At 36.5% G+C, this 26,001-nt stretch overlaps 1 protein-coding gene across 2 annotated transcripts in view; it reads right to left on the bottom strand.

Moving 5' to 3' along the window:
* pyd (polychaetoid) overlaps window positions 1-26,001 on the bottom strand; it is a 707,172-nt gene that overhangs the window by 63,835 nt on the left and 617,336 nt on the right. For both annotated transcript variants that reach the window (XM_067140350.2, XM_067140351.2), the window contains exons 14-15: window positions 21,028-21,270; window positions 20,294-20,821 (exon numbers count right to left, since the gene is read on the bottom strand). In XM_067140350.2, coding sequence (XP_066996451.2) covers window positions 20,294-20,821; window positions 21,028-21,270 — 771 coding nt within the window. The remainder of the gene's footprint in view (window positions 1-20,293; window positions 20,822-21,027; window positions 21,271-26,001) is intronic.

Below are 26,001 nucleotides of genomic sequence, written 5' to 3'. Positions count from 1 at the left end.
TTCACAGGAAATATTAACTGGATTATAAGAAGGAAATTGCACTTCCATAACATATTTTCTTTCATAAACAATATTTTTAAAAAAAATTTAATTTCCTAATGTATGACTGCACCTCATTGCCTCAAATGTAAATTTTCTTTATACTGTATTCCAGCGAGCATAACTTACGGGGAACTACCGGCCCTCTCAGGAAAAAACCCATGGTGTTGAAGGATTGGCCCATGCTTTACTGATGGCGGTAACAAAAGCCAGGATGATGAAGAAGTGTTGTCTTTTGAGTGTGAAAAATAAATCAGCGAGACAATGGAAGGAATTGCATATCCTTTGTGACCCACGTGAAAATAATTAGTCACAAATTATTCCTAGGCCATCTAATCTAAGAATTTCTTGTCCATCTTTTGGAACTCTCCCTTCCCATTCCACGCCCCTAGTGGATTCTTGATTCCAAACTGCTCAGGTAAGTTATCTTACAATGGATTCAAAAAAACATAAAATATGAAATCTTTACAGTTTTTTATGATGTGCCTCTTCTCTTTTTATGAATCATGAAAATTTCCAGTCACTGAGTTTTTCTGCACACTCTTGGATTAGGGACTACCATCTAAAGCTACCTAGAGCATATAGCATAATAGCATGGTCACCTTGAGAAGCCTCAGGAGTCTTGAGTGAGGAATCTTGAGTGAGACTATTTCCCATCACTAGCTTCCACAAACTACTAGTATGAGAGTGCAGAAAATCTGACCCAAAATTGCAAATTATTTATAAGATCTTCGCCCACTTTACGTCATGCAACGTTGTACCATCTGACAGACCGGGAACCAGTATATGTAGAACAACGAGAACACAATGCTAACCATTTCATTAGCACTGCATTCAGACATGTCTTGTGAAACTCCGATAATTATTACTGATGCTTCATGTTATTATGAATAGCAGTGTATGTAAATAGGTGTGCCTGTTCATCAGTCCAGAGGCTGGTTGGATTCTCAAATAACACCACCAAAGGTAGGACATTGTACAAAAAAAAACAAATAAAACTTCACTGCAGCTTTCGCACTAGTCTTTCAGCATGTATCTGATAAAATAATGTGCCAACTGGGAATTTTATTTATAACATTCTCAAGAAAGTATTACAGAGTTTAAAGAATACAAAAAGCTATATGTCCCATGCATACAATTAGTGAACCGTAATCAAAACATACAAAAACTAAGCTCTGGCAGGGACCTCATAAAGGAGAGGTGACAGGGAAACTCCTAGGAGAGCAGGAAGGAATACTTTGACAATTTGCTCTGCTGATACACAAAGAAATGCATATTACATGACAGCAGCCTGCAGTGGCCACAAGTGTGAAGTAAGAGTCAGTCAAGTGGAAAGAATGTGGCAGAACGGACAGTGGGGTCGTTTTACTGCAAACATTCAAAGTTTAGTTTGTATATTGTGTAGAAGAGGGGCTGCCTGACCGAGGTGGTAAAGGCGTACTTGGTTCACCTGGAAGGATATGGGTTTGATTCCCAGTCAGTAAGTCAAAAAATTTAAGAAATGAGATCTCCACTTTGAGAGGTGCACTTGGCCCTGAGGTTCACTCAGCCTATACCAAAAATGAGTACCAGGTTACTTCCTGGGGGCAAAGGCGGCCAGACATAAAGCTAACACTCTACCCCACCAAATGCTGAGGTTACGGATAGTGGAAGCCTTTACCTTCCACCCTTCCCAGGGCCTTCACGGCCTGTACAGAGATGACTTCGCTTCTTTACTGTGTAGAAGAATCTAATTTGAAGACAAAACACTGCCTGTTTCCAAGTTTCCAAGTAGAACAATATGTGGTAGAGTTGTTTAAAATATGTTCATAGCAGTTTCACAGCATCGTTTACATTTAAAAATGCTTCTGCAGTATTATGTATTAAGTATATGAAATTTAATTAAAAATTAAAATATTTTGTTTTATAGATTTACAACAGTAGTACAGTTATATTTTCATAAAAATCTATTGTTCTCAGTGTGATGGATTGAAATTTCTAGTCAGTTGAGAATAATTTATACTGCCACCATACTATTTCAGAATCAAGTGCACAGACCACCATTCAGTTGAAGCTTATCAGCCTTCTGCTAAGTGTAGAGAGACTGCTGATATTTCGTTATTTATTAAGAATGTGCAACTATCTGTGTTGGTGCGATGTAAAGCCAATAGCAAAAACAAAATTTAAAAAATGTGCTGTCCAAGGATAATGTTTATTACACGGAAGTTTTTATGCTTTGATCTTAATTGTGCCCCCAATTACTGTCACTATTTATTTCTTTACCTTTCATTAAAATTATACCTGGGTTGATGACCTTAGATGTTTGGCTGCTTTAAACAACAAGCATCATCATCATCAAAATTATACCTGTCATAATGCTTCTATGTGTATGGTACCTTTCTTTGTTGCAATAAGTGAGAAGCCATGCTTTTCACCAATATGAGGCTTGGGGCATAATTCATTGCAACTACATTTTCTTGCACGAATGCGGGGTGTACCAGACAAATGGAAATATACATATCGGAGTGGGGAGCGTAAGATGCTGTGGAACGTGTGAATAATGCAGAGTAGGTTTACCGGGTGTAGAATATAAAGTGAGAAAAGTGTCAGCCATGAAATCCTTGAGTAAATCTTCAAAGTAATCCCCTAGATCGACGATGTTCTCTCGTGTTCCAAACCACATCCCATGCAATAGTTTCCCTCTGGGGATGAGGTCAAAATCGCATGGGGACAAATCCAGCTAGTATGGCGGAAGTTCTAGCACTTCCCACCCCTCGTCATGTCCATTCTGCAAGGAGCCTGACTCACTACTGCAGTCTCATCACCCTGTGCGTGGAACTGGTCCAGTATACCGCCATCTCATGCTCTGCCCATGCTTTCCAGGACATATGACCGTTGTTGTATGGTAACACCGCGCAAATGTGAAGGGGGGGGGGGGAATTGTTGCAATGACATAATATGCCCCTACCCTCGTATAATGCCAGGCCAGTTTACCTAGTCAATGTACCTTGACATAGGCTACAAAAGCCATTTGGTATAAAGATCATCATGTGGCCTCATTCATTTCCACATTTTTAAATCATTAAAAACTGCAACAAAACAGTCACTTGGTCTCCCTCTGCTTCTCTTACCCTCCAAGGCCAAGTCCATTATTTTCCTAGCTAACCTATATTCCTCCATTCACCTCACATGACCCTATTACTGAAGCTGGTTTATGTATGCAGCTTCATCCATTAAATTCACTCCTGACTAAGCCCTATATATCTTCAGTCTGAGTACCCTCCTGTCATTGTTCCCACAACTTGTACCAGCAAACTTTCATGCTACTTTTAATTTCATTGTTCATTTTAAAATATTTAATAAACTTCCAATGGACCTAGAACTAGCATTCAATACATTAAGATGTAAGCATAGTAAGTGGCCAATAATGCACCCTTTTTACTCCATGCAGGAATACTTTGAAATTAACGAATTAGATATTTTTATGAATACACGTATGTATATTATGGTTTGGTTTTTTTTTTGAAAATTGTCTACTGTATGTAACATACTTAATAACTGAATACATTGTATTCCTTGTCAGTAATTAATAATGTTTCTTTACTGCTGGTTGTTAATGACACAAATCAAGGATGAAGATAGAATTTTTCTAATCGAGGCTAGAGATTTAACCTCACCCTCTTCTTATGTAAAGGAATGGCCAGTGCTATTCTTGTACTCTGATTTAATGGACATTGGTTTAATTAGTCAATGGCCAGCTGTTTGAACCCAGGAGATGACATATTTCCATATTTAAGATTTATATTTATTATAAGAAAAGAAATCTCATAATTTTATTCAAACATGCTTTTTATATGTTGATCGCAGGAAGAGATAAAGGAATATTAAAATAAGAACATGTCACCCTTTAACAAGTTCATTTATTAAGCAAACACGGTACAAAGTATTTAACATGTCTTCAAATTTAACTATCTGCTAAAGGAATAACAATTTATAAAATTCTTACATATATCGAACTATCTTAATATTCGGCTTTTAACATATCACGGTAAATAATAGAGTGAAGCACATGAATACATAAAATCTATCCATCTAGTACACTTGTAAAAACAGATTGCAACTAAAACCTTAAGTAATCCATTAATTTTAATGGTCATGAGATTTCTTTCCTATAGTCCAAAAATAGTCAACAAGAATTAATGAAAAATATGTCATATCAAGATTTGAACAGCTGACAATCTTCAGTTCTCTGGATCAGTATCTACCTTTACAGCACCACCACACCATTTGAGAATAATAGTAATATTATTCAGTATAATTTTCATATATTTCTTCCTAGAAAACAAAGAAAAATGCAAGATCTGTATACCGTCTCTTTGTTAACATGAAAATACAGGATGAGTAGTAAGGGCAATTATAGAGAGAACATTTATTCACCAATAACAGAACCTCTCAGTATGCGTTTCCATGGGTCTTTGAGTCTGTATGTGAGTTTTTTACATGAACACTTTACAAAGATCTCTGTATTATGCAGGGGTAGCATGCCCTCTTACCCGGAAGCCCCTTGCTTGATTCCCCGTCAATCAAAGGATTTTAATTCTGGACTCAGAGCTGGAACAGGGTTCATTCAGACTTGTAAGACCAATCAAGGAGCTGTCTGATACGAAGGAGAGCAGATCCATTCGTGTAATACGAATAAGGACGCCGTCACGTTGACCACGTGGTACTGTAGTATTTTCAGACCATCTAATTGGCTGGCCAAGACCCTTAATGGGCTGTTTTGCCATGGATTTGTTTTGTTATCTATACTACGCAATTAGCACATTGTTTACAACTGAATGTTGTGACAAATGATAAAACGTCTCTCCTGAAATATACTAACCAACAAACAGTGAATATTTATAATTAATATGATTTGACAGAGGAAGCTGAAAAATTAAGGCGACACTCCGGAAATAAAAATGGATATTTTGGTCATTTTGGTGAATTTTTTTAATGACTGAAATTGAAAGGATTGAGTTTCTTTTTTTTTTTTTCTTGTCATGGAGTTATTCCGCTGAATTCAAACAATTTATCACTGTAATAATGCTTTGTTTACCAATTGTAATTTTACATTTACATCCCAACTTTCTCCCATAATATTCTGCCAAATGTAACAAAATTTGTATGTTATATATTATAACCTTCCAATGGTCTCTGGATCAGAGGAACCACTGAAGGTTATGATAATGAAGAAGTTAACGGAAATTATATGGAAGTATACGTCCAGCTGTTACACGTCCAGTCACTATACGTCCAGCTATGTCTGTAGGTTGAGACAACTCGCTCATTTGAATAGTAAATTTTGATGGAAATAGGATGAAGGCATAAAATTCATAAGCTCGGAACCCCGTGGTTTTGGTGTAATTATATCCAGAAAGGCATTATCTAGTGTACAAGCGGAAACTGGTAAATGAAAAGATCACATATCAGCGGGAGAATAAAGTAAATTTTTATACGTGACATTCAGATCCAGCAATGACATATACGGCAAAGGCATGGAATGGTTTGAATGATCCAAGTTCAGTGATCAAGAAAGCGTTTATGAAATAATCGATTGTACACTTTAAGAAGAAAAAGCGAATGGTTAAGCGTGTTCCTTTGCATGAATTCTCAATTAAGAGAGTGATCTTGTCACAGAAGTCATGCCTCAAATGTCAAAAAAACATGGAAAGGAAATTACAGACCAGCGATTTGTTAGGAATTATAAAAACGTGAACCAATGATATTATTGAATATTCAAATAGGGTTTTGTTTTATATGAAAAATGATATGGTAAGATAGAGATTGACGGTCAAGTAAAAAAAAAAATTGTTACATACGTTAAGAAGGGAGCTGATCTACAATTATAAGAATTTGAAGAGTTATTGTATGAGAATACGGAAAAGAAGGAAATAAGGCTGGAATATTTATGTGCATTGTATAATGTCGTATTAATTCCAATTTGTACAAGTTTCAGGTCAGAATGTCTATGAGGGTGAAAGATTGTCATTGTAACACTTCAATCGAAACAACTATGCCGGCTTAAGTCAAGATTAGAGTCCTGATGGGTCTGGAATTACGTGGAATGAAATAAGTATCTGAAGTTCGAGCAACTGAGAAGATGGTGCTGATCTACAAGAATCTGTCAACGATAACTACCCCAAAATATTGTCCTTCCTCTATTCTATCATGTAGAATGCATTGTAGTAGTGTAGATTTTCTTTATGCTGTCATAAGGTGACATGATTAAGATACAACTTGAGTAACATAATGTGATCATTGCAAATGTTTGATAATGTCCATGAATAGTAGTTAATTTCTTAATAAGGAGATATTGAAGCTATAGATTTCCATGTAATACTCAACTGGTGATAGGCACGCAATTGTGGTAATAATAATAAAACATTTATTGCAGCAAAAAGCCATACATTAGTGAAAAGTGTTATAACAATTTAACACGTGCACCATTGGTCGCATAGTCTCTGATTGATCTAGTCCTCTTGTTGCAGAATTCTAAGTGATATCGTTCACATAACTGTCCACATAATGTACACTTGCATGAGTTTGACGGTTCGTGGTATGTTGTGTTTTCGCAAATGACATGGTGGAATCCATGTACTGCAAGTCTTGTAAACACGTGCCTCGTCTCAAAATTTGCTGCTGTCCATGTACGATCGATCATGGCCCCAGTTCCATAGAATTCCGTGGGTACTTCTTCTCTTTTCCTTATTAGTGTTCTTAGTAGGTTCTCCGATGCCATTGTGTTAGGTAGGGGGTACATTGTCCTTAAATCCTCTATGAGGAAAGTTTCCCGTGCAAGAAGGTAGACTAATCTGGATCTTGTTGTTTTTGCCACTCCGACTGCTCTTTTGATGTATGTTGCTTTAACTCTTTCCAGTGTTGCTAAGTTCTTTTCATTCAGGTGTGTCCATATAATTTCAATCCCATACGTGAGTATTGGAACGATTTTCGATTTCAAATTGAAATTGTGGTAATTATTCTGGGATTTTCTAATGATTGTCTGTGTGTTGAGAAGATACTGTCTTCGTAATTGAGGCAACATACTAGTTATTGCGTGGATAATTTTTGTGAGGTGATTAGAAATGATTAATGTGTGTCGATCTGAGATCTTCTTATAGGATAATTTTCATGTTACACGTGTGATTTTGTGAGAGATTATTATGTTTGCCATGTTAATATTAAGATGATTCTGACACGTATCTGGTTACGAGAGAATTTCTTCGGATATATGTGCTTGTATATATTTGGATGGATAATTATGAATAGGCATGGTGCGCATGTAAAGTGATAAAGAATTGTGAATGATAGGATCGTCGATAGAATGATATGGTGATAAATGCAGTTGTTATAATAGTATGGTTCATTGGAAATAAGTATTACGGAAATGTAGTGTAATCTTGGAGAATTTCAATGAATTTCATGTTGAGAATAATTAAATAAGATGTTCATCATGCAAAATCTGAAGTGATACTGAAAGTAGACAAGTGTAAGATTTGATGATAGTGTTTTCAAATAACATTCCGAAGATAATAAGTATTTGAACGTGTAAACAGTCGTCAAAATGTTAATCCATGGCACGGTAAGGAGGCGAATTTAAACCAATGTTATTGTCACATGAAGCAGTGCAATAGGTAATTAATTTATGCGATGAATTACAATATCGATGGAATATGGGAGGACAAGATCTTGGGTTAATGAATGAATAAATTAAATATTTCTCATTTTAAATTCGTTATTGGCAGACAGTGATAAATAATGGAATAATTTAAATTGTATTGATGATCAAGCTTTCAGCAAGTTCCATGTTGAATTTACAAATTATTGAGATTTTGAATTAAAGTTAGTTTCAATTGCCAACATGTTATTAATTTTATAATGATCAAAACCAACAAAGCATACAATATTTGATTCAATTTTCTTATTTTCCAATCATGTTGTTATGTTAAATATCATTATCGTTTATATTTCATTCACGAATTATTTAATTAAATTGGAATATCATTCCAAGAAACTAGAATTCTCTATATGTTTAGTTTCAATTTAAGAATTAGAATAGCCTCATATAGCTATACAAGATGGATTCTCGCCATATCAATTAGAGCCTAATGTTAAGCAGAAATGAACTGTAACCAGTACTCGTCGAAAGTCCATGCACGTGAGTGGAATCTCGTGAAACTTCATTGACACCAGACGAGGCATACCTACATTATTTCGTACCCTTAGTTAATGCACCCACGAACAGTTACAGTATGTATTACAGCTATATTAAGAAACCTGTATATGGAATCCTTGACTGCAGAATTTTTCAAGTAGTAGGGATTATTAAGTCTAAAATTTTAGAACGTACAAATTACACAAAATTTAGTAAAATATATCTTCTTATATAAATTACTAGCAATTACCCGCAGCTTCGCTCGCGTGGATTTCGTAATTTGATCAATAAGAGCCTTTTAGCATTTTAGTAACACATTATCTGAAGATAACTAAAATATAAAAAATCACCCAAAAATTGAGTTTTATTTACCCCAGAAATTCTTTGTAAAACCATGTTGGTGGTATTACCTCTTGGGGCTAAGACGTCCATGCGACATAGAACTGTACATGTGAGATACAGTCTTCCCTCAAGTCGAAAAAATAAATACATGTTTCTTTACTTTTAAAGGTGATTCCTTTACCGGGCGGTCAGGGATACGTGGCTGTGACCTTGCATCCGCGAGATAGAGGGTTCGAATCCCACTGTCGGCAGCCCTGAGGATGGTTTTCCGTGGTTTCCCATTTTCACACCAGGCAAATGCTGGGGCTGTACCAATATTTAGGCCACGGGTGCTTCCTTCCAACTCATAGGCCTTTTCTATCCCATCGTCGCCATAAGATCTATCTGTGCCGGTGCAACGTTAAAAAAAAAGTGATTCCAAATATCAATTTTCACATCTGTAACAGCTTCAGTTTTTAAGATATAAGTATCCTCATAAAAATAATTCATCTATTTTTCACTTCTTTTCACCCCCCATTAAAAGCCTTCTCCGAAAACAAAAAGGTACCTGTTCTTCCCAAATACCAAGTTTCTTGTCTCTAACATGTTAAGTTTTTGACTAATGTAGATATACCGGTACTCAATTTAAAAATTCACCCGCTTTCCCAATTCCTTTCAGCCCCTTAACTGGAATTTCCGAAAACAATAAAATGCGTGTTTCATTATTTTTAAAGGAGATTCAAAATACAAATTTTTACGTGTTTAACATCTTTAATTTTTGAAATATAAGTATCCTCATACAAAGAATTCAATTAATTTTTCAATTAATTCATTCCCTTTAAGTGGATTCTCCAAAGACAAAAGATTATGTGTTTCTTTATTTTGAATGAAAATTCCAAATACAAATTTTCATGTCTGTAACATCTTCAGTTTTTGAGATATATGTATTCCCGTAAAAGGAATTCATCACCGTTTTCATCCCCACCTACCAAGTTGATACCCCCCCCCCAAAAATGTGTGTTTCAACTAATTTTTCAATTCTTTCAAACACCCCCCCCCCCACCTAAGGTTTTTTCGAAAAACAATAGAATACATGTTTCCTTATTTTTAAAGGAGATTCCAAATACCAATTTTCACATGTGCAACATGTTAAGTTTTTGAGATATACTGTAGATATGCTAATTTTACAAATTCACCCACTTTTTCAGTTCGCCTTAAGTGGATTTTCCAAAAAAGAATTTATGTTTCTTTACTTTTAGAGGAAATTCCAAATACCAGTTTTCAAATCTGCAGTATTTTAGCTGAGATAATTTGCAGATATAGTCTTTTTAAAAATTCACCCCGTTTGTCACTCCTGTTCACCTCCTATTCATCGGATTATCCAAAAACACAAAAATACGTTGTTTCTTTATTTTCAAAAGAGATTGCAAATACCAATTTCCATGTCTGTAACATCTTCAGTTTTTGAGATATTCTCCTCATAAAAAGTGTTCTACCCCTTTCCCCCCATTTTTCACCCCCTTTTAATGGGATTTTCCGAAAACAAAAAATACGTGTTTCTTTATTTTTGAAGGAGATTCCAAATACCAATTTTTAAAGGAGATTCCAAATACCAATTTTTATGTCTGTAAACTTCTAAAATTTTGAGATATAGATGTCCTCATTTTAAAGATTCACGCCCGTTTTCGCCCCTTAGCGCCGGAATATCCAAAAGTCCTCCCTTAGTGAGCTCCTACACCCTAATATAAATGTATCCCCAAAACTTCATTTCTTTATGTCCAGTAGTTTTGGCTCGGTGATGATGAATCATTCAGTCAGTCAGTCAGTCAGTCAGTCAGTCAGGACATGTTATTTTATATATACAGAAGATGTACAGAAAAACTGATATGTAGTGCTTTTCAACCCCATGGCACTACAGCCCTTGAAGGGCCTTGGCCTACCAAGCGACCGCTGCTCAGCCCGGAGGCCTGCAGATTACGAGGTGTCGTGTGGTCAGCAAGACGAATCCTCTCAGCCGTTATTCTTGGCTTTCTAGACCGGCGCCGCTATCTCACCGTCAGATAGCTCCTCAATTCTAATCATGCAGGCTGAGTGGACCTCGAACCAGCCCTCAGGTCGAGGTAAAAATCCCTCACCTGGCCGGGAGTCGAACACAGGGCCTCCGGGTAAGAGGCAGGCACGCTACCCCTACACCACGGGGCCGGCGTAGTGCTTTTAAAAGAAGTATTATCTACCTAATTATGAATTTACATTAACATGTTGATTAAATTTCATGAAAAAAATGGAATTAAATTTCAAAAAAAAAAAATTATTTTGCAGAAACTATTTATTTTATATGTTAGAAATGTTTGTGATATGTCTACTTTTATGTAGGTGACATTCCCACAAAGTTTCATGAAAATCCATGCATTAGGTAAAAATATTTTATCTCCGGAGTGTCGCCTTAAGAGATAGTTACCAGAGACTTCGTGATTAAACTGATGTAACTGCTCCGAGTCACCACAAGATTCTTCAGTAATCAATTTTCAAGAGATGGGGAGGAATAAAAATAGACACTTCATCAGAGAACGGTTACTGGTAAGAACATTTCTGCAAAAATCACTTTCTATTGATTTTGCAGAAAACAGGAATAAAGCCATATAGTGTGGAGCAGAGATTGCCATTGAATGATCCTCGAAGCATGTGACCATTTCATGAGTGGGTTCTTACAGTAGCATGGGTGAAATATTTTATACTTCTTTTGCTGCTGGATGAAGCCATATTACTGTTCCAGAAACTATCAAAATATTTAAAACAAGGTAAACCCTCATTCTCTTTATAAATTCCCCCTTTATAAGTTCCACAGACCAAGCAAGTTAACAATGCAGTTTTTCAAAAATGGCTTTCACGGCCGCAGATCTTATGATCACAGGAATAGAACCAGCTTTTGGGTGGTGGGTCCTGGAGGGGCATGCCAATCCAGCTGATGAGCCCAAATGGCACATCTGGGCGAAACTCTCCAAATGCACACAGCCTAACCACCCAAAAGCTGGTTCTATTAACAATGTAGTATTTGCTGTGCAGCAGTAAGCCTGTATTCATGACATGATCAGTTCAAACCCCCCATTGTCGACTGCCCTAAAGATGATTTTTCTCATTTTCCCATATTTACACGATGCAAATAGTGAAGTTATACCTTAATTAGAGCCATAGCTGCTACTTTCTCAGCTTTAGCCCTTTTTTCCACATCATCATCATCATCATCATCATCATCATCATCATCATCATCATCAAAAATCAACATGTGATGGTGCAGCATTAAACAGCCAAAAAAATTAAATTTTCTAGCACAATGTAAATATACAATATTTGATATGCAATCAATGCTGGGTGAATAATAGGACTGAATATGCAGATACAGTCATGATTTTCTACTCTTCACAAATACGAAACTGGAACAGATAGATCATTTCAAGTATACACGTCGTGTATTCTCCCACGAGGTAGCATAGTAAGTGGGACCGAATTAAGATATAGCAAAGCTAATGCAGTGAGCTCATAGTTGCGATCAGTGGTATTCTGTAAGATGGAACCATTTTTACACCGGTCTATTTCCAGACCAACTCTGCTGTACAGGAGTGAAAGCTGGGTGGACTCAAGATATCTTATTCATAAGTTGGAAATAACAGACATGAAGGTAGCGAGAATGATTGCTGGTACAAACAGGTGGGAACAATGGCAGGAGAGTACTCGGAATGAGGATATAAATGCTAAGTTACAAATGAACTCTATGGATGAAGCAGTAAGCATGAACTGGCGGAGGAGGATAGGTTACCTAAAAGAATAATGGACTCGGTCATGGGAGGTAAGAGAAGTAGAGGAAGGCCAAGACAATGATGGTTGGACTCGGTTTCTAATGATTTAAAGATTTAAGTTATGGGACTGAATGAGGCCACAGAGCTAGTTACAAATAGAGAATTGCGGAGGCATTTAGTAAATTCACAGAGGCTTGCAGACTGAATGATGAAAGGCATTAATGTCTACAATGAAGATGTATGTATGTATGTATGGATGTATGGATGTCATTTTACAGATTATCACTCAGGCACTGCAATTTTGTCTAGTATGAGCACGCTTCTGCCAGATCATACAGAATAACTTCTTCAATGCAAACAAATTATAAATTGAATACTATAACTAATAATTCATGTTCCTCTAGATGCACTAACTTAACATTATATTGCGATTATCTTTGAGGAAATTGAAGAGATAGAAATTACTGCAAAAGCAGGTGATTCTTATATAGGCAGGCGACTCCGATCATACATGAGTTTTTACTAGAGAACAATCATTATCAAAAATAACATTAATTATTAAGAACTTTTGGGCATAATAGCTATGGACCACAACAATGCTGAAGGAAACTAACAATACTTCTTCATATTTGCCTTTTTTTAAAAATAATGTTATTGGCTTTACATCCCACTAACTACTTTTACGGTTTTCGGAGACGCCGAGGTGTCGAAATTTAGTCTCGCAGAAGTTCTTTTGCGTGCCAGTAAATCTACCAACATGAGGCTGATGTATTTGAGCACCTTTAAATACCACCGGACTGAGCCAGGATCGAACCTGCCAAGATGGTGTCAGAAGGCCAGCGCTTCAACCGTCCGAGCCACTCAGCCCAGCAATTTGCATTTTGTACTCAATAATCAATAATGACAAATCATAAAATCTCTTCGGTTTTAAAGTTAAGTTTGACTAATGCAAAAAAATGCTCCATTGCAGGGTGAATTCGATCAGCATGGGGATATATTGAAAGAAGGCTGAACCAGAAGGTAGATGCCACTACAATAATCTGAATTTAACTAACACCTCAGGTGCTATCGAATTGGGAAAACTATGTATCGAACAGCATGGTGTACCATATACCACACAACATAATACAGCGTGTCCTGCTTGAATGTACAGTATAAAATAAAAATTAATCTTTTGAGAAGTAATAGAAATAATCACTGGCGGATTGGTTCTACAAGTAGCGAAACTCAAAAGGTTTCTTTACATACCTAATATATCTCGATATGTGTACTATTAGTGGTGCGACAGAGGCCGAATCTGTATTGCACTTCTCCCTGTTGGTGTGCTTCTTGTTGTGGCCCGATATTGAAAGCGATCTGCGAGTTTCTCAAAGGCGTCTGTGCCATTTGCTGATTGATATGTACGTGGAGAACATTGTCACTTAGTTGAAAACAACGTTGTACAAGCCTAACAGACAGCTAGTAGGTTGCGCGCTGTGCTGCGCGGCCGTCTGAGCTGCCTAACCTTCAAAGAAGAGAGACAGATGGGACACTTATCTTGCAGGCCAGCTATATACTGGAATGCTTACTTAATTAAAAATTAACACACTGAATGCAGTTTTCGCATTTAAATGCAGCATTTGAGCAGCTATCACAAATGGACCATCTGCAATGCAACAAAACGCATGGAGAGACGTGGAATACAGTTTCAGTGTGTGTCACACCATTAACCCTCAGCAAGCGTCGTGAGGTCCCTGGGACCTATAACAGTTTTCTTTGCTTCCTCAACCCCCTTTCTTTCACGCAATGACCATGGCTGTCCCAGTACCTTCAAGTTACTCAGTTAGCTTCTGGGAACTGCTGCGATAACATCAGAATGTGCTCTGTTGTACTAACTACATAACTGGAGTCGCCCGCTGGACCTCACAATGCCGGTTACGTAAATTTTCTATTCTGGTGTGTCTTTCTTTATTGTTGTCCAAAAATCATTTTGAAGACATAAACTATGGCTAAACCCAGACCATCAGAGTTGTGTATTGTGGCAGTGCTTCTTTCAAAGATGTGTTAGCGATATTGGATGCATGCAACAGAGGTGTAGAAGATTCTGACAATGATAATATTGATTAGATACAAAGTTACCACAGCTCAAGTTCAGCCTTATACGAGGATTCGGAAGAACCTAAAATGTAAGATCTGCTGGTTTCCACATAACTTTGTTTTTGAATAAATCATATCATAATTTCATTGTTGGAACCTTTAATGATATTATGATTACACTATTAGAAATGTTGTGTGTGTCTTTAAGCAGTTCATTTGAATATTTTTGACATACTTGATTGAAGTAGACATTAGTTAAATGATATCCCAAAGACCTATTACTAACTGCCTTATGGCGTTATTTCTTAGTGAACACAGCACTGTCAATCTAATGACAATTTTCAGAAACTGAAAACCTTATTCAGACTTAAACACGTACGGTCCCCCGGACCTCACAACACCGGTTATGTTCCACAAGTGTCATGACGCTTGCTAAGGTTTATGGACATATCGGAGTGTATTTGATACGTTAAAAAAAAAACATTTTGAGCTCCTCTAGAAACAAACTGCCAGTAATTATCTCCATAAATTTTCAAGATATTAAATTTTATTATATTACACATTCAAGCAATCAATCAATTGATCAATCAATACTGATCTGCAAAGACATCATAATCCACTAAGCATTTGTATACCACTCGTACTCTTCAGGGAAAAGAACAGGGAGTAAAGAACATTCTTTGATTTTGAATGAGCCAGTGGAACTGGTATTCTATGTGGTATTCTACTTGCAGATTTGCTTTTACAAATGCTAATGTTAACCTATTCCTTTGATTTGTCCATTTGGGTAGGCGTAAGAGAAAACATCCTCTCTACAGTTGCATTATGCCCAGGAACAGAGACATACTACCCTACACTGACAGACAACACACATCTCTCCCCTTTCCACCGCCTGCAGCTTAATTAGTGCTCTGTTCAGAGAGGCCAAGGGGTTACTATTGTCCCTCCCCTTGCCAGAATAACCTCATATTTAAGCAGATTTTACACAAGGTCTGCTCGTATCTGGAAACTTCTACCATCTGAGGTAAAACTGCTTCCTCTGCCTCACTTCCTCTGCGCAGTAAAGAAAATGTATATGTAAACAGAAACCCATATGTGACGTATATACATTGTATAAATTAGAATTGCAAGAAAGATGGGTGCATGTACAGATGAATGTGGGCGAATGTGTATGCGTGCACGTGTGGGAGTGGTTGTGAATGAGTGTGTATAGAGGGGTATGATTGAGAGTATAAATGGTATAGCATAAATCTAAGATAATTATTATTCTAAGAGTGGAGTGTTTGGAGCATAAATATGTAAATTTAAAATTATCTACATATATGTAAATTTTCAGTAGAGTTTATGTACACATACATGTGAGGATGGAGGCACTTCTGTGTATGTGTATGTGTATGTGGGGCTTGCCCTAACTCCATCTACCACCCCTAAATTTAAGGAAAATAAATACTTGTAATAATAATAATAATAATAATAATAATAATAATAATAATAATAATAATAATAATAATAATAATAATAATAATAATAATAATATCATCAACAGTTCCATTTTTCCAATAATTTCTGTATTACTCTTTCCCAGGCTGCTGCTCTGGGTACAACAACGTGGGCATTATCTAAATGAATAAATGTTATTATCATACCATAAAATACTCCCAGGGTATTTCCATTTTTTGTCTCATAAAGAAATCAGGCTCTTCTGAACTAAACTAGTGTTCTTGTAGCTATACTTCGACCTTTACTCAAGTTTTAATCTTTCAGTTATTCCTTCAAAACTTTTTGGCAACATGGGAGATAACTGTGATTCCTCTAAGATTATCATATGCTTGTGCCACTGACTTAGAAAAAAAGGCAGGTTTTATGATTCTATTTTCCCAAAATCTGTATCTCTTTTCACATACTCTTGAGCAGTCCGTATGTCTACCACAACCTCAATGCCAAACGGTACAGCTGTTTTTATCACTTTTACTACATCTTCATTTATTCCTTAAGTTCCTGTTCCATCTTTACCATAGCAATGTCTCGTTCAATTTCCAGCTGGGTCAAGGGAATCTTACCTGAAATGATTAAGTCCCTTGGCTCGAGGACGGGGAATTTGTACTGTCTCCAACAATCCTGCAACTAATACACCACACGCAAAATTATCTTCCCCCACGCAGTTTCCCATATAGAACAGATGGTGCCCACCCTCTTTGGAAGGTTTGCTTTAAAAAGGCTATCCCAGACTAGCAATAGCCACACAAAATTAACATTTATTACTTCATTCATTCTGCATATCAGTAAATCTTACATGGCTGTTAATATTACTTGTATCTTTCAACATAATAAAAACCCTATGATTCTCATTGTGAAGTATTCCTCAAAATAAACAGGAAATGTTTCAACAATAATTTACAAGGTACTGCCTCTCCCTTTATTTGTGGTTTGAAGTTCAAAGTAATTCTTATATTTCAACACATATATTGTGCCATGGTCTAGGTGAAAAAAGGACATATCTACAGTTACAATGCGAATTGACCATTAAATTTAAAATCTTAAACTAAAAAAACATAAAAATTGTACTTTATATCACACCGACACATGCACTAAAATGCATAATAGTTTCCTTTATTAGACTGTAAAATGAATGGAAATTTAATTTTATAGGTATCTCTGAACACTTGGAGATAACGTTTGTTATCTTTTTTGGCCATAATGTGAAGAGAAAATACCAGAAACTGTCACTGATGCAACTCCCTGAAATACATTCAACTCATTAAAATTATGAAGTAAGAATGAATACAAATGCACTGAAATACACTAAACTACCCCATACAAAACAGATAAATATGTCTCGTACATTATTAACATACAACTCTGAGAGGAGGAAAAGCACAAAACCGCAAGAAAAAACACGTGGCCTACAACTCCAACGAAACTACGCACACAAACTATGTTAACAGCGCGTGAACCGCACATTAACAAACTCATTCTCTCGTCCCGATTAACTTAGTCGCTTCCGCACGCTAGCCTCTCTAGCTTGTAGGACGATTGCCACCTCGAATCCCCAGTTGAAAAGCACACATGCTGCTGTGGTGAGCTGGGAATACCCTTGCGAAATAAAGTATGAAATAAATACGCTTGAAAATGAGGTTGCGTAAATTACACAAGCACATAAGAATTTATCCTTTATCCTAGGGACAAAGTACTGACCGTACTGAAGGTTACGTTGGTCAAAACTAGGAAGAAGTGAACATAAATCGAAAAACCAGACGACAAGTTAAAAGACGGAACGTTTCCAGGTAAATCGGAAGGGTTGGCAGGTATGTTGCTTTGTTCTCGAGTGGAGGGGATAGAGTGCATGGTCAGGTAGTGCAGAAAGCATGGTTAGTGGTAAGAATACAGAATTAATGTACCCAGTGCAGTAGTCTGGGAAAGTGTAATACACATATGATTGGAAAAGAAACTGTTGATACGATAGAAGCAATTCAGTTTAAATGGTGGAGTTATGCCAAAACAAAATGGGCAAAAAGAGAATGGTTGGATGTTCTTGTCAGCTTGCATTATTACTGTTGCATTCTTACACTTGCTGCTGAACATTATTTGTGGTAGCTATTAGTATGGCAACATCTAGTATTGGACAAGGCATATTTCTAGTCAAGAAATTTCTACCAAAGAACAAATCCTATGACAGAACCGTTCGTAAAAGTTCCACATAATTTCTATGGTGCTGCAATGCCTTTGAGACAATACATAACCAATGATTGATGTGTGAAACTTCAGAGGTGGAGATATAAGTGTTACACCAATGCAATTTTTGTATCGAGAATTAGTTTTCAACTTCATTCATTATTAACTCTTAACTAATAATTTAGGCTTACTGTAATGAAACTGAACACCCGCCTACGATGCTAGAGTTTATCGGTGAGTCTAGCAAAGGATTGCGGACAATCTGTTCCTTTGATGCCCCCTGCATAGTTTGGTAAGTTTTCGCTGCCTCCCTCTGTATAAATGCTTTGTGCTCCTAGTTAATTAAGTGGCTATAGGATGGTACATAACATTACTTTTACTTATCGAATTCTCAGGCCAATTCCTGTTGCATTCAACTGCATTAGCCACTGTTATGTACACTGCACTAGTTGACAGGGAAAAAATTGGAATGTGCTTAGAGGTGCCAAACATTTAACACTTATATTTCATTTTTCGTTGTTGTTTCGAGATGGATAGTGATGAAGGTTTGATCCAAAATACGGCAGATCCAAGAGTGATGTTGCAGATAGTGGAAGTGATACTGCATTTTTGGGTGACGAAAATGAAGCTACTCCTTCTGTTGCTGGCTTATCGAGCATCAGGGCGTGGCAGGTAATAGACAAGAATGTTTTTAGCACTGCATGAAAATGTTTAATGGTAATTGTTCACAAAGTATTCTTTCCTGAAAGCATTTAACAGAATTTACTCTTTCTTTTAAGCAGCAATAAATATTGTATATTCAGGCTTTATTATAGGTTCTTCAAAAATAATTGCTAATTAACATTTTTATGAATAATTTTGAAAATTAAAATTCTCGATAACCTATGTTTATAAACGAGCAATTAAAAAGCAGATATTTAGGTACCAATAATTATTTTCGTGTTAAGTAAAGGAGTCAATCAATAAATTTCTACAATATCCCAATGTACTTTTATAAAGCCAAATAATTTATATCATTCTCAAACTGGTAAACTGCTGTTTTATATCTGTGTAAAAATATTACCCTAGCAAATGGATCAGAAAAGGAAGTGTGTCGTGAGGAGCCTGGATCTGTGACTGAGGCGACTGCTAAGATTAGAGCAACTGATAATAAAATAATTATGAGATTTTTTATGGAGGCGTAAAATAGTTCATTAGATGCTAGGCTAGTAATGTGTAAGTGACTGGGAATGTTGAACACATTTGTAAATACATTTAGTCTGGGAATGACAAAAAATCGTACAGTTTAGAATAAAGGACTAGATAGTTTCTGAGAAAATTTACAGTAAACTAATATTTCAGTTTCCATGTAACACTGGTTCGCTGTGCAATTTCACAAGGAGGATTCTTAAATAAACAAAATGAGTGAGTGACAAAAAATTAACTATGTAGTACACAGAGACCTCTTCTGAAAAAAAAAAACTGACAAATGGGCTAAACCGAGATGAATAACCGAAAAGAAGACACGGTGTCCCTTGGACAGAGGAATGCAAGCAGGCCCACTCAAAAAGAATGAGGGAATTCTGATCTCAAAAGAAAGCAAAGTTCACTGCCAAATGTAATGAGATTTAACGGGGTCCTCGATGGCCCCAGCATATAAATAATAATATCCCATACTGAAAGTGAATTCAAAATAAAATTAATAAGTAATAAATAAATATATATTCATAACATAAATTTACATAAAAAATCCAGTGTTATCATATTATCTCATTTTAATACCACCATTGGTGTACATCACAATCCAGAACAAATCAATGCCTGAAACCGAAGTCTATAACTCAAACCGAATATTGAAGTAGCTGTGTCTAAAAGAAGGTGAAATGGCATGGGATAAAGCATGAATCAGAGATTATGTAAACAGTGATGAGAATGTATCTCTGCAAGAGATCCCACTTTAAATTCTTGCCGATATTCATATACAACAAATTTTAATACAAACTAATCTACGCCAAGAAAAGACCTTCTGAAAGGCAACATTATTTTCAGAAATAAGACATAACTTCATATTGTGTGTGCGTGTGAAGTAGTTCAGTCTAAAGGAAGACAAGTTGAAATGGCATTAGATTAAGCATGAGTCAGATTATGCAAACAGTGATGGGAACATAAATTTGTGTCACTGTTTTGTCATTAAAGCTACTCTAGTAATTATAGAAGTTATAGCTACCAAATTACTTACAGTCTTCATATTGTGCCTTTCCAGAGAAGAACTTCCACCCCCTCTATGATGAGGTGTTGCATTGATGTAATTAGGGGGGTCAATGACATCCTGCATTGCTGGAGATGCAGGATCTGCATCACAAACACCAGCCTCATTTTTTCCAAATAGCCTCTCTGCTGCTGATCTACTTAAAGTGCCTCTGGGAGGTTTATTTGTCCTGTCTACACGAGGAGGAAGTTCTGGAGGGCCTTGAAGTGGAGGGGAATGGGCTAATGGAGATCGAGGCAATGCACCGCCACCTCCATTAAGCATCCTGGGAGTAGGGTAACCTGCAGGGCTTGAAGTCTGATGATGGTGGTGTGGGTAGTTTAGGTGCATGGTGGATGATGTGACAGGAGGTTCATCACCTACTCCACCGAGGTGGGGTGGAGAAAAGCCATACTTGCTGTCTCCTCCCTGTGAGCGTCGCTTTCCCAGAGACATGGCTAAATTGTGACCATGGTGATGGTCAGGAGGTATTGGTGCACCATTATGGCTTTCATAGTTCTGAGGATAAATGAAAAGGAAGAAATATATCATTATGATATTATCTACGACAAAAAAATGTAGAAACAGTGAAAGATGTTCTAAGTACACTTAGCCTAATATTGTCACTAAGTATATCCATATTTTTATTGAGTGACATATCTATGATACAATTACTTCATTAAAAAATATATCTAAATTAATAACAGAATGGTACACTGTCCCACCTGCTTGTAAGGATTGCTGGGTGAATATGGTGGGGGTGCACTGTATCCTGGCACATTATCTTCCTGAGTTGCAATACTGGGATCTGATGAGCTCTTGACAAGTCGTGAAGGCCCTGGGGGAGGTACAGGGGCCCCACTACCGCGAGGCTCGGGGGACAGATCCAGGTCAGACTCGGGTGAGGATGCGTAGGACAGGCGAGATGTCATGGGAAATAAGAAGTCGTCGGACAGAGCTTCGTCGGGCTGAAGAAAAATGGGAACGAGTGTTAAAACAAAACACGGCATACTCAAGCTGACAACACAAAGCATTAGGGGGAATTTCAAAACATAACACAATCTGTTAGAAGACTTTCATTGGCAACGGATACAGTTTGGTGACAAAACACTTTCAGTTCACACATGATGCAAGAAAAACACAACACACAAAGAAAAATGCACAGAACACACACAACTTAAATAAGATGGCTAGTCATGACTGACAGTAATATGAAGTATGAAAGAAGTGAACTATAACTTTAAAAGATTACAGATTCAAAATAAAACAGGGGGGAAGAGGGGAGAGAGGGAGAGGGAGAGAGAGAGAGAGAGAGAGAGAGAGAGAGAGAGAGAGAGAGAGAGAGAGAGAGACAGAGACAGAGACAGAGACAGATAGACAGAGAGAGAGCTACAGTATAAACCCGCTAATCCAAGACCCAGTTATCTGAGACTTAGTGTTAACCAAGTCACTAGCTATGTCAATGCACTTTTTTTTTGTAACAATTGGCTTTACGTCGCACTGACACAGATAGGTCTTATGGTGACGATGGGATAGGAAAGGGCTAGGAGACGGAAGGAAGCAGCCATGGCCTTAATTAAGGCACAGCCCCCAGCATTTGCCTGATGTGAAATAGGAAACCACGGAAAACCATCTCCAGGGCTGCCCCAATGCAAGCTCATAGCTGCTTGCCCCTAACCGTACAGCCAGCTCGCTCAGTTATAATTAATTCAATTAACGGTCATAAAGATGCTCTGCAAACTATGAACCTAATTATGAAGTTAAAGAACATGTGGCTCTAACAAACAATCTTCCTGTTATTGAGCCTGTGAATCAACCAGGTTGAAGAGAGAAGAGCAGGAACTAACACACGATGCAATTTTTGAAGTTTTATATTTGAAAGACCGTGATGAAAGCAATAACGAAAACACTTAACACATTTCTCTCACAAATGGCCTCCATACGATCAAGGTAGCACTCACCTATATAGAATAACAAGAGGAGACCACAGCGCACGATTTGCTTTACTTGAGGTGGTGATGGAATTTAGCGGTGAGGAAGAGGGTTAACAACCCTCAAATAACAAAACTATACAGGGAAAGTTTTAACTTTAATTAATGAAATAAATATTTGCACTACACCAGAAGCAACAATTTTGTCATTTCTAACCTAAAACCACAATTTGCTACACATTCTGTGTTGTAAGAGATTTTTACTATACCTCAGACAAGCGGGTTTGCACTGTATTGGCAACAATTATTCTGCTAAATTACACTGCTGGAGAGGGACAAGAGAGATATCAAATATCGCCTAGATGTTCAAAAGCATTTTACGTTTAATGTTTAAATGACCCTTGGCACCCACTTCATCACACTGGACAGTACAGTTGATTACAAATTACGAAGCTCTTCGAAACTGAACACAGTGTCAAATAGGCAGCTACACTGAGCCTGGAAACACAATCAAAAAATTCATTTTAAGAGGCGACACATAACACTATTACGTTAGTATATTGTTTCCGAACCATTCAGTAAAATTTAGTCCAGAATATTATCAAAATGAGAAAATGGGTACTATGGATCTTATACACAAGGATCTCATTTAATTATTATTAACTCTCCTGTTGATTATATGTGAGCAAATTAAAGTAATATTATTCTAAAAGTGTCATAAACAAATGGCTTATACCGTAGTAGTGCGATTTTACTGTCAAGAGAATCATCCGTTTTCTAATTTGTCAACTGTGAATTTCATTCTCGTAATATTCAAAGTTTTACCATATGCTTCTTATGTAATATTCATTCTTTGTACTATATTTGAATTCTTGCACAAGCACTGAATTAAAGTCCTGCTCTAGCTTTAAAATGTTTCAGACAATTGCTGAAAAACAAACATTAAATTGATTTGCAAGTTTTTCAGTTATCACAGTCTAGTAAGAATAGAATTCTCTCTTCTTTTTAAACATTGCATAGGATTTGAAATAGAGCATTTTTGAGCAGATTTCAATACTAAAATATGGATTCTGGTTCACAAAATCTAACAACTAACTAAACACTATGTATTCTTAGCCACTCTTACCCTAATTATTTATATAAACATCAGTTTCTATCATATCTAAAAATTACCACTCGTATGAATATAATACCTTGCAGGGGAACAGTACAACAAGGAGTTTACCGCATCCTCAGAAATGCTGAAGTTGTTTGTGTTAGTAATAATTACTCCTGATACTATGAACTACCAGCACTGGTAATTACTTCCTAAGATTTCAGAATTTATTTTGCTATTATTGTGTCTATTATCAGCCACATCAGCTAAGACAGGGACATATACCATCACTCATATAATGGCAATGCTCTTTGCTGATGATATTTTGATTTGAGGAAAGAATGAGAAATAGATCCGTGAACAGCTCACTTCAGCAAACAGGAACATCAAACAAGAGGGAATAAGAATAAGTGATTCTTAGGTTTTACTTCCACATGTTCAAACACATATTTCTAATATGCACACCATATCCATGCTTGAGCTGACCACATTCATTTTCTTAAGAAAAAACTTTTGTGCTCAGCCTTTGTGTTCAAATCAATCATCAATGAGCTGCATTTAGGGCGGTCACCCCAGTGGCAGATTCCCTATTAATTGTTTACCTCATATTTACATTTACTTATAACTGTTTACCTAGCCTTTTCTCAAATATTTTCAATGAACTTGGAAATTTATCAAACATTTCCCTCGATAACTTAGCCCAATCCTTTACTCCTCATCCTATAAATGAATATTTGCCCAATCTGTCCTTTTGATTTCCAAATTTCATTTTCATATTATGATCTTTCCTACTTTTAAAAGCTCCACTCAAGCTTATTCTTCTACTTACATCACTCCACGCCATCTCACCACTGAAAGCTCGAAACATACCACATATTACACGTAATAAGTTTCATTGTTGGTCCGTATTGAGCTTCTGTATAATCTTAAAATAATCAAATTTATTTAAAATTGTTCCACCTATTCATTACATACAGTTCTTTTGAACGCTTATGATTTATACATTATAAATCATTATTGGGACATGTTTCGCCCTGTGTAGCAGGCATCATTTGCCTTTACTTCTTCCTCAAAATCACATATATTTGGGATTCCGATTATTTTTTCTTAACAGGCTACCTTATTATTTAAACTTGAAAGATATGAGTTAAAGATACGTTTCTGTTTGTCAATCTTTATTAACTAGTGGAATGATTGTAACAGTAAAATTCTTAAAATATTTGTTAAAATGTTCAGTGGAAACACTTGTTTTGTAACACATTAGAATGTTTTCATAAAATTGGCCCCATTGTATCTTCTAGGTCATTGTCTCTTATGGAATAAAGACCACATTTACACATTTATACACAAGGAAACACCACTTAATTTACATTTATAATCATCCACTGGATTAATAATCTGGTTTAAAATGTCTAAATGTTAATTAGACATCTTGGTGTCAGACAACATAATTTTAGGTAAAACACTTAGATAGCTTTGAAGAATTAAAATAGTTTATCCTAGTTTGTGGCAATATGTTTGGTTGCCTTATTCTACTGCTCATTCTTTTTATTATCATTATTATTATTATTATTATTATTATTATTATTATTATTATTATTATTATTATTATTATTATTAATGTTGATGCCGATATCATTGAAGAAGCTTCAGTAAATCTTAATGAGTAGTATTTATGAGGTTGATTATTAACATGCTGGATGTGTTATTTCTTGCCACGGTTCTTGTCGTTAGTCTAATGGGAGACTTTCAGAATTCTAACTTGTTGGAGGAAGAATTACTTCCAGATCAGAAAGCAAAGATGTTTAAAACGTCTCCTCGTGTCTTGCGTGGCAAGTTTGTATCGCTGGTTAAAAATGTCAAAATGTTAATTAGACGTCTTGGTGTCAGACATAGTCGAGCATCTCACCTCCTTACTCCCAAGTCTTCCCAGCCAAAATTTGCAACATTTTAGTAACACTGCTCCTTTGTCAGAAATTACCCAGAATAATTCATGCTGTTTTCCTTTGAATTTTTTCCAGTTCTCATATCAAGTCTTCCTGGTGAGGGTCCCATACACTGGAGCCACAGTCTAACTGTGGTCTTACCAGAGACTTATACGCCCTCTCTTAGTTGTTGTTAGTTGTTCTCCATGCTTCAGCCATAGTTGGTTATTTTATGCACAAGTAACAATACAGTATTTATCTACTCCTTTAAAATTTGAATTTCTGAACTGGTATTAACTGCATCATTTACGGTAAATTCATTAGAATACTCCCATTAGTTTTTTGAACATTTATTTATTTTTATTGTATTCCCCTTCACACAGCAGGGTCCAAGGCACTCAACAATATATCTAGACCCTTTGCAGGCTTGGATAAAATGACACCCTCATTGCCAAATCTCAGAGTTTCTATTTCCTCTTCTTGAACTGCAACTCCTTTCCCAAATTTTTCTTTATCACCTTAAAAATAAGCTGAAACCCTTCTTTATTCCTCCTGGTAGTTGCTTGTCCTTCTTACTCTTTCATTCCGAGTTTAATTTTTTAATGGTACGGCTTGGGCTACCGGCAGACCCTTTAAAATGCACTAGTAGTCAATGTACAGCGCATGAGCCTAGGGTTTTCCATCACAGATTTAGAAGCTAGGTACATCCAGGGTCGGAAGTAATTTGAACATGGGAGTAATTCGACA

This window comes from Anabrus simplex, chromosome 2 (assembly GCF_040414725.1).
Source record: "Anabrus simplex isolate iqAnaSimp1 chromosome 2, ASM4041472v1, whole genome shotgun sequence".
Lineage (NCBI taxonomy): Eukaryota > Metazoa > Arthropoda > Insecta > Orthoptera > Tettigoniidae > Anabrus > Anabrus simplex.
This window is presented reverse-complemented; position numbering and strand designations above follow the sequence as displayed.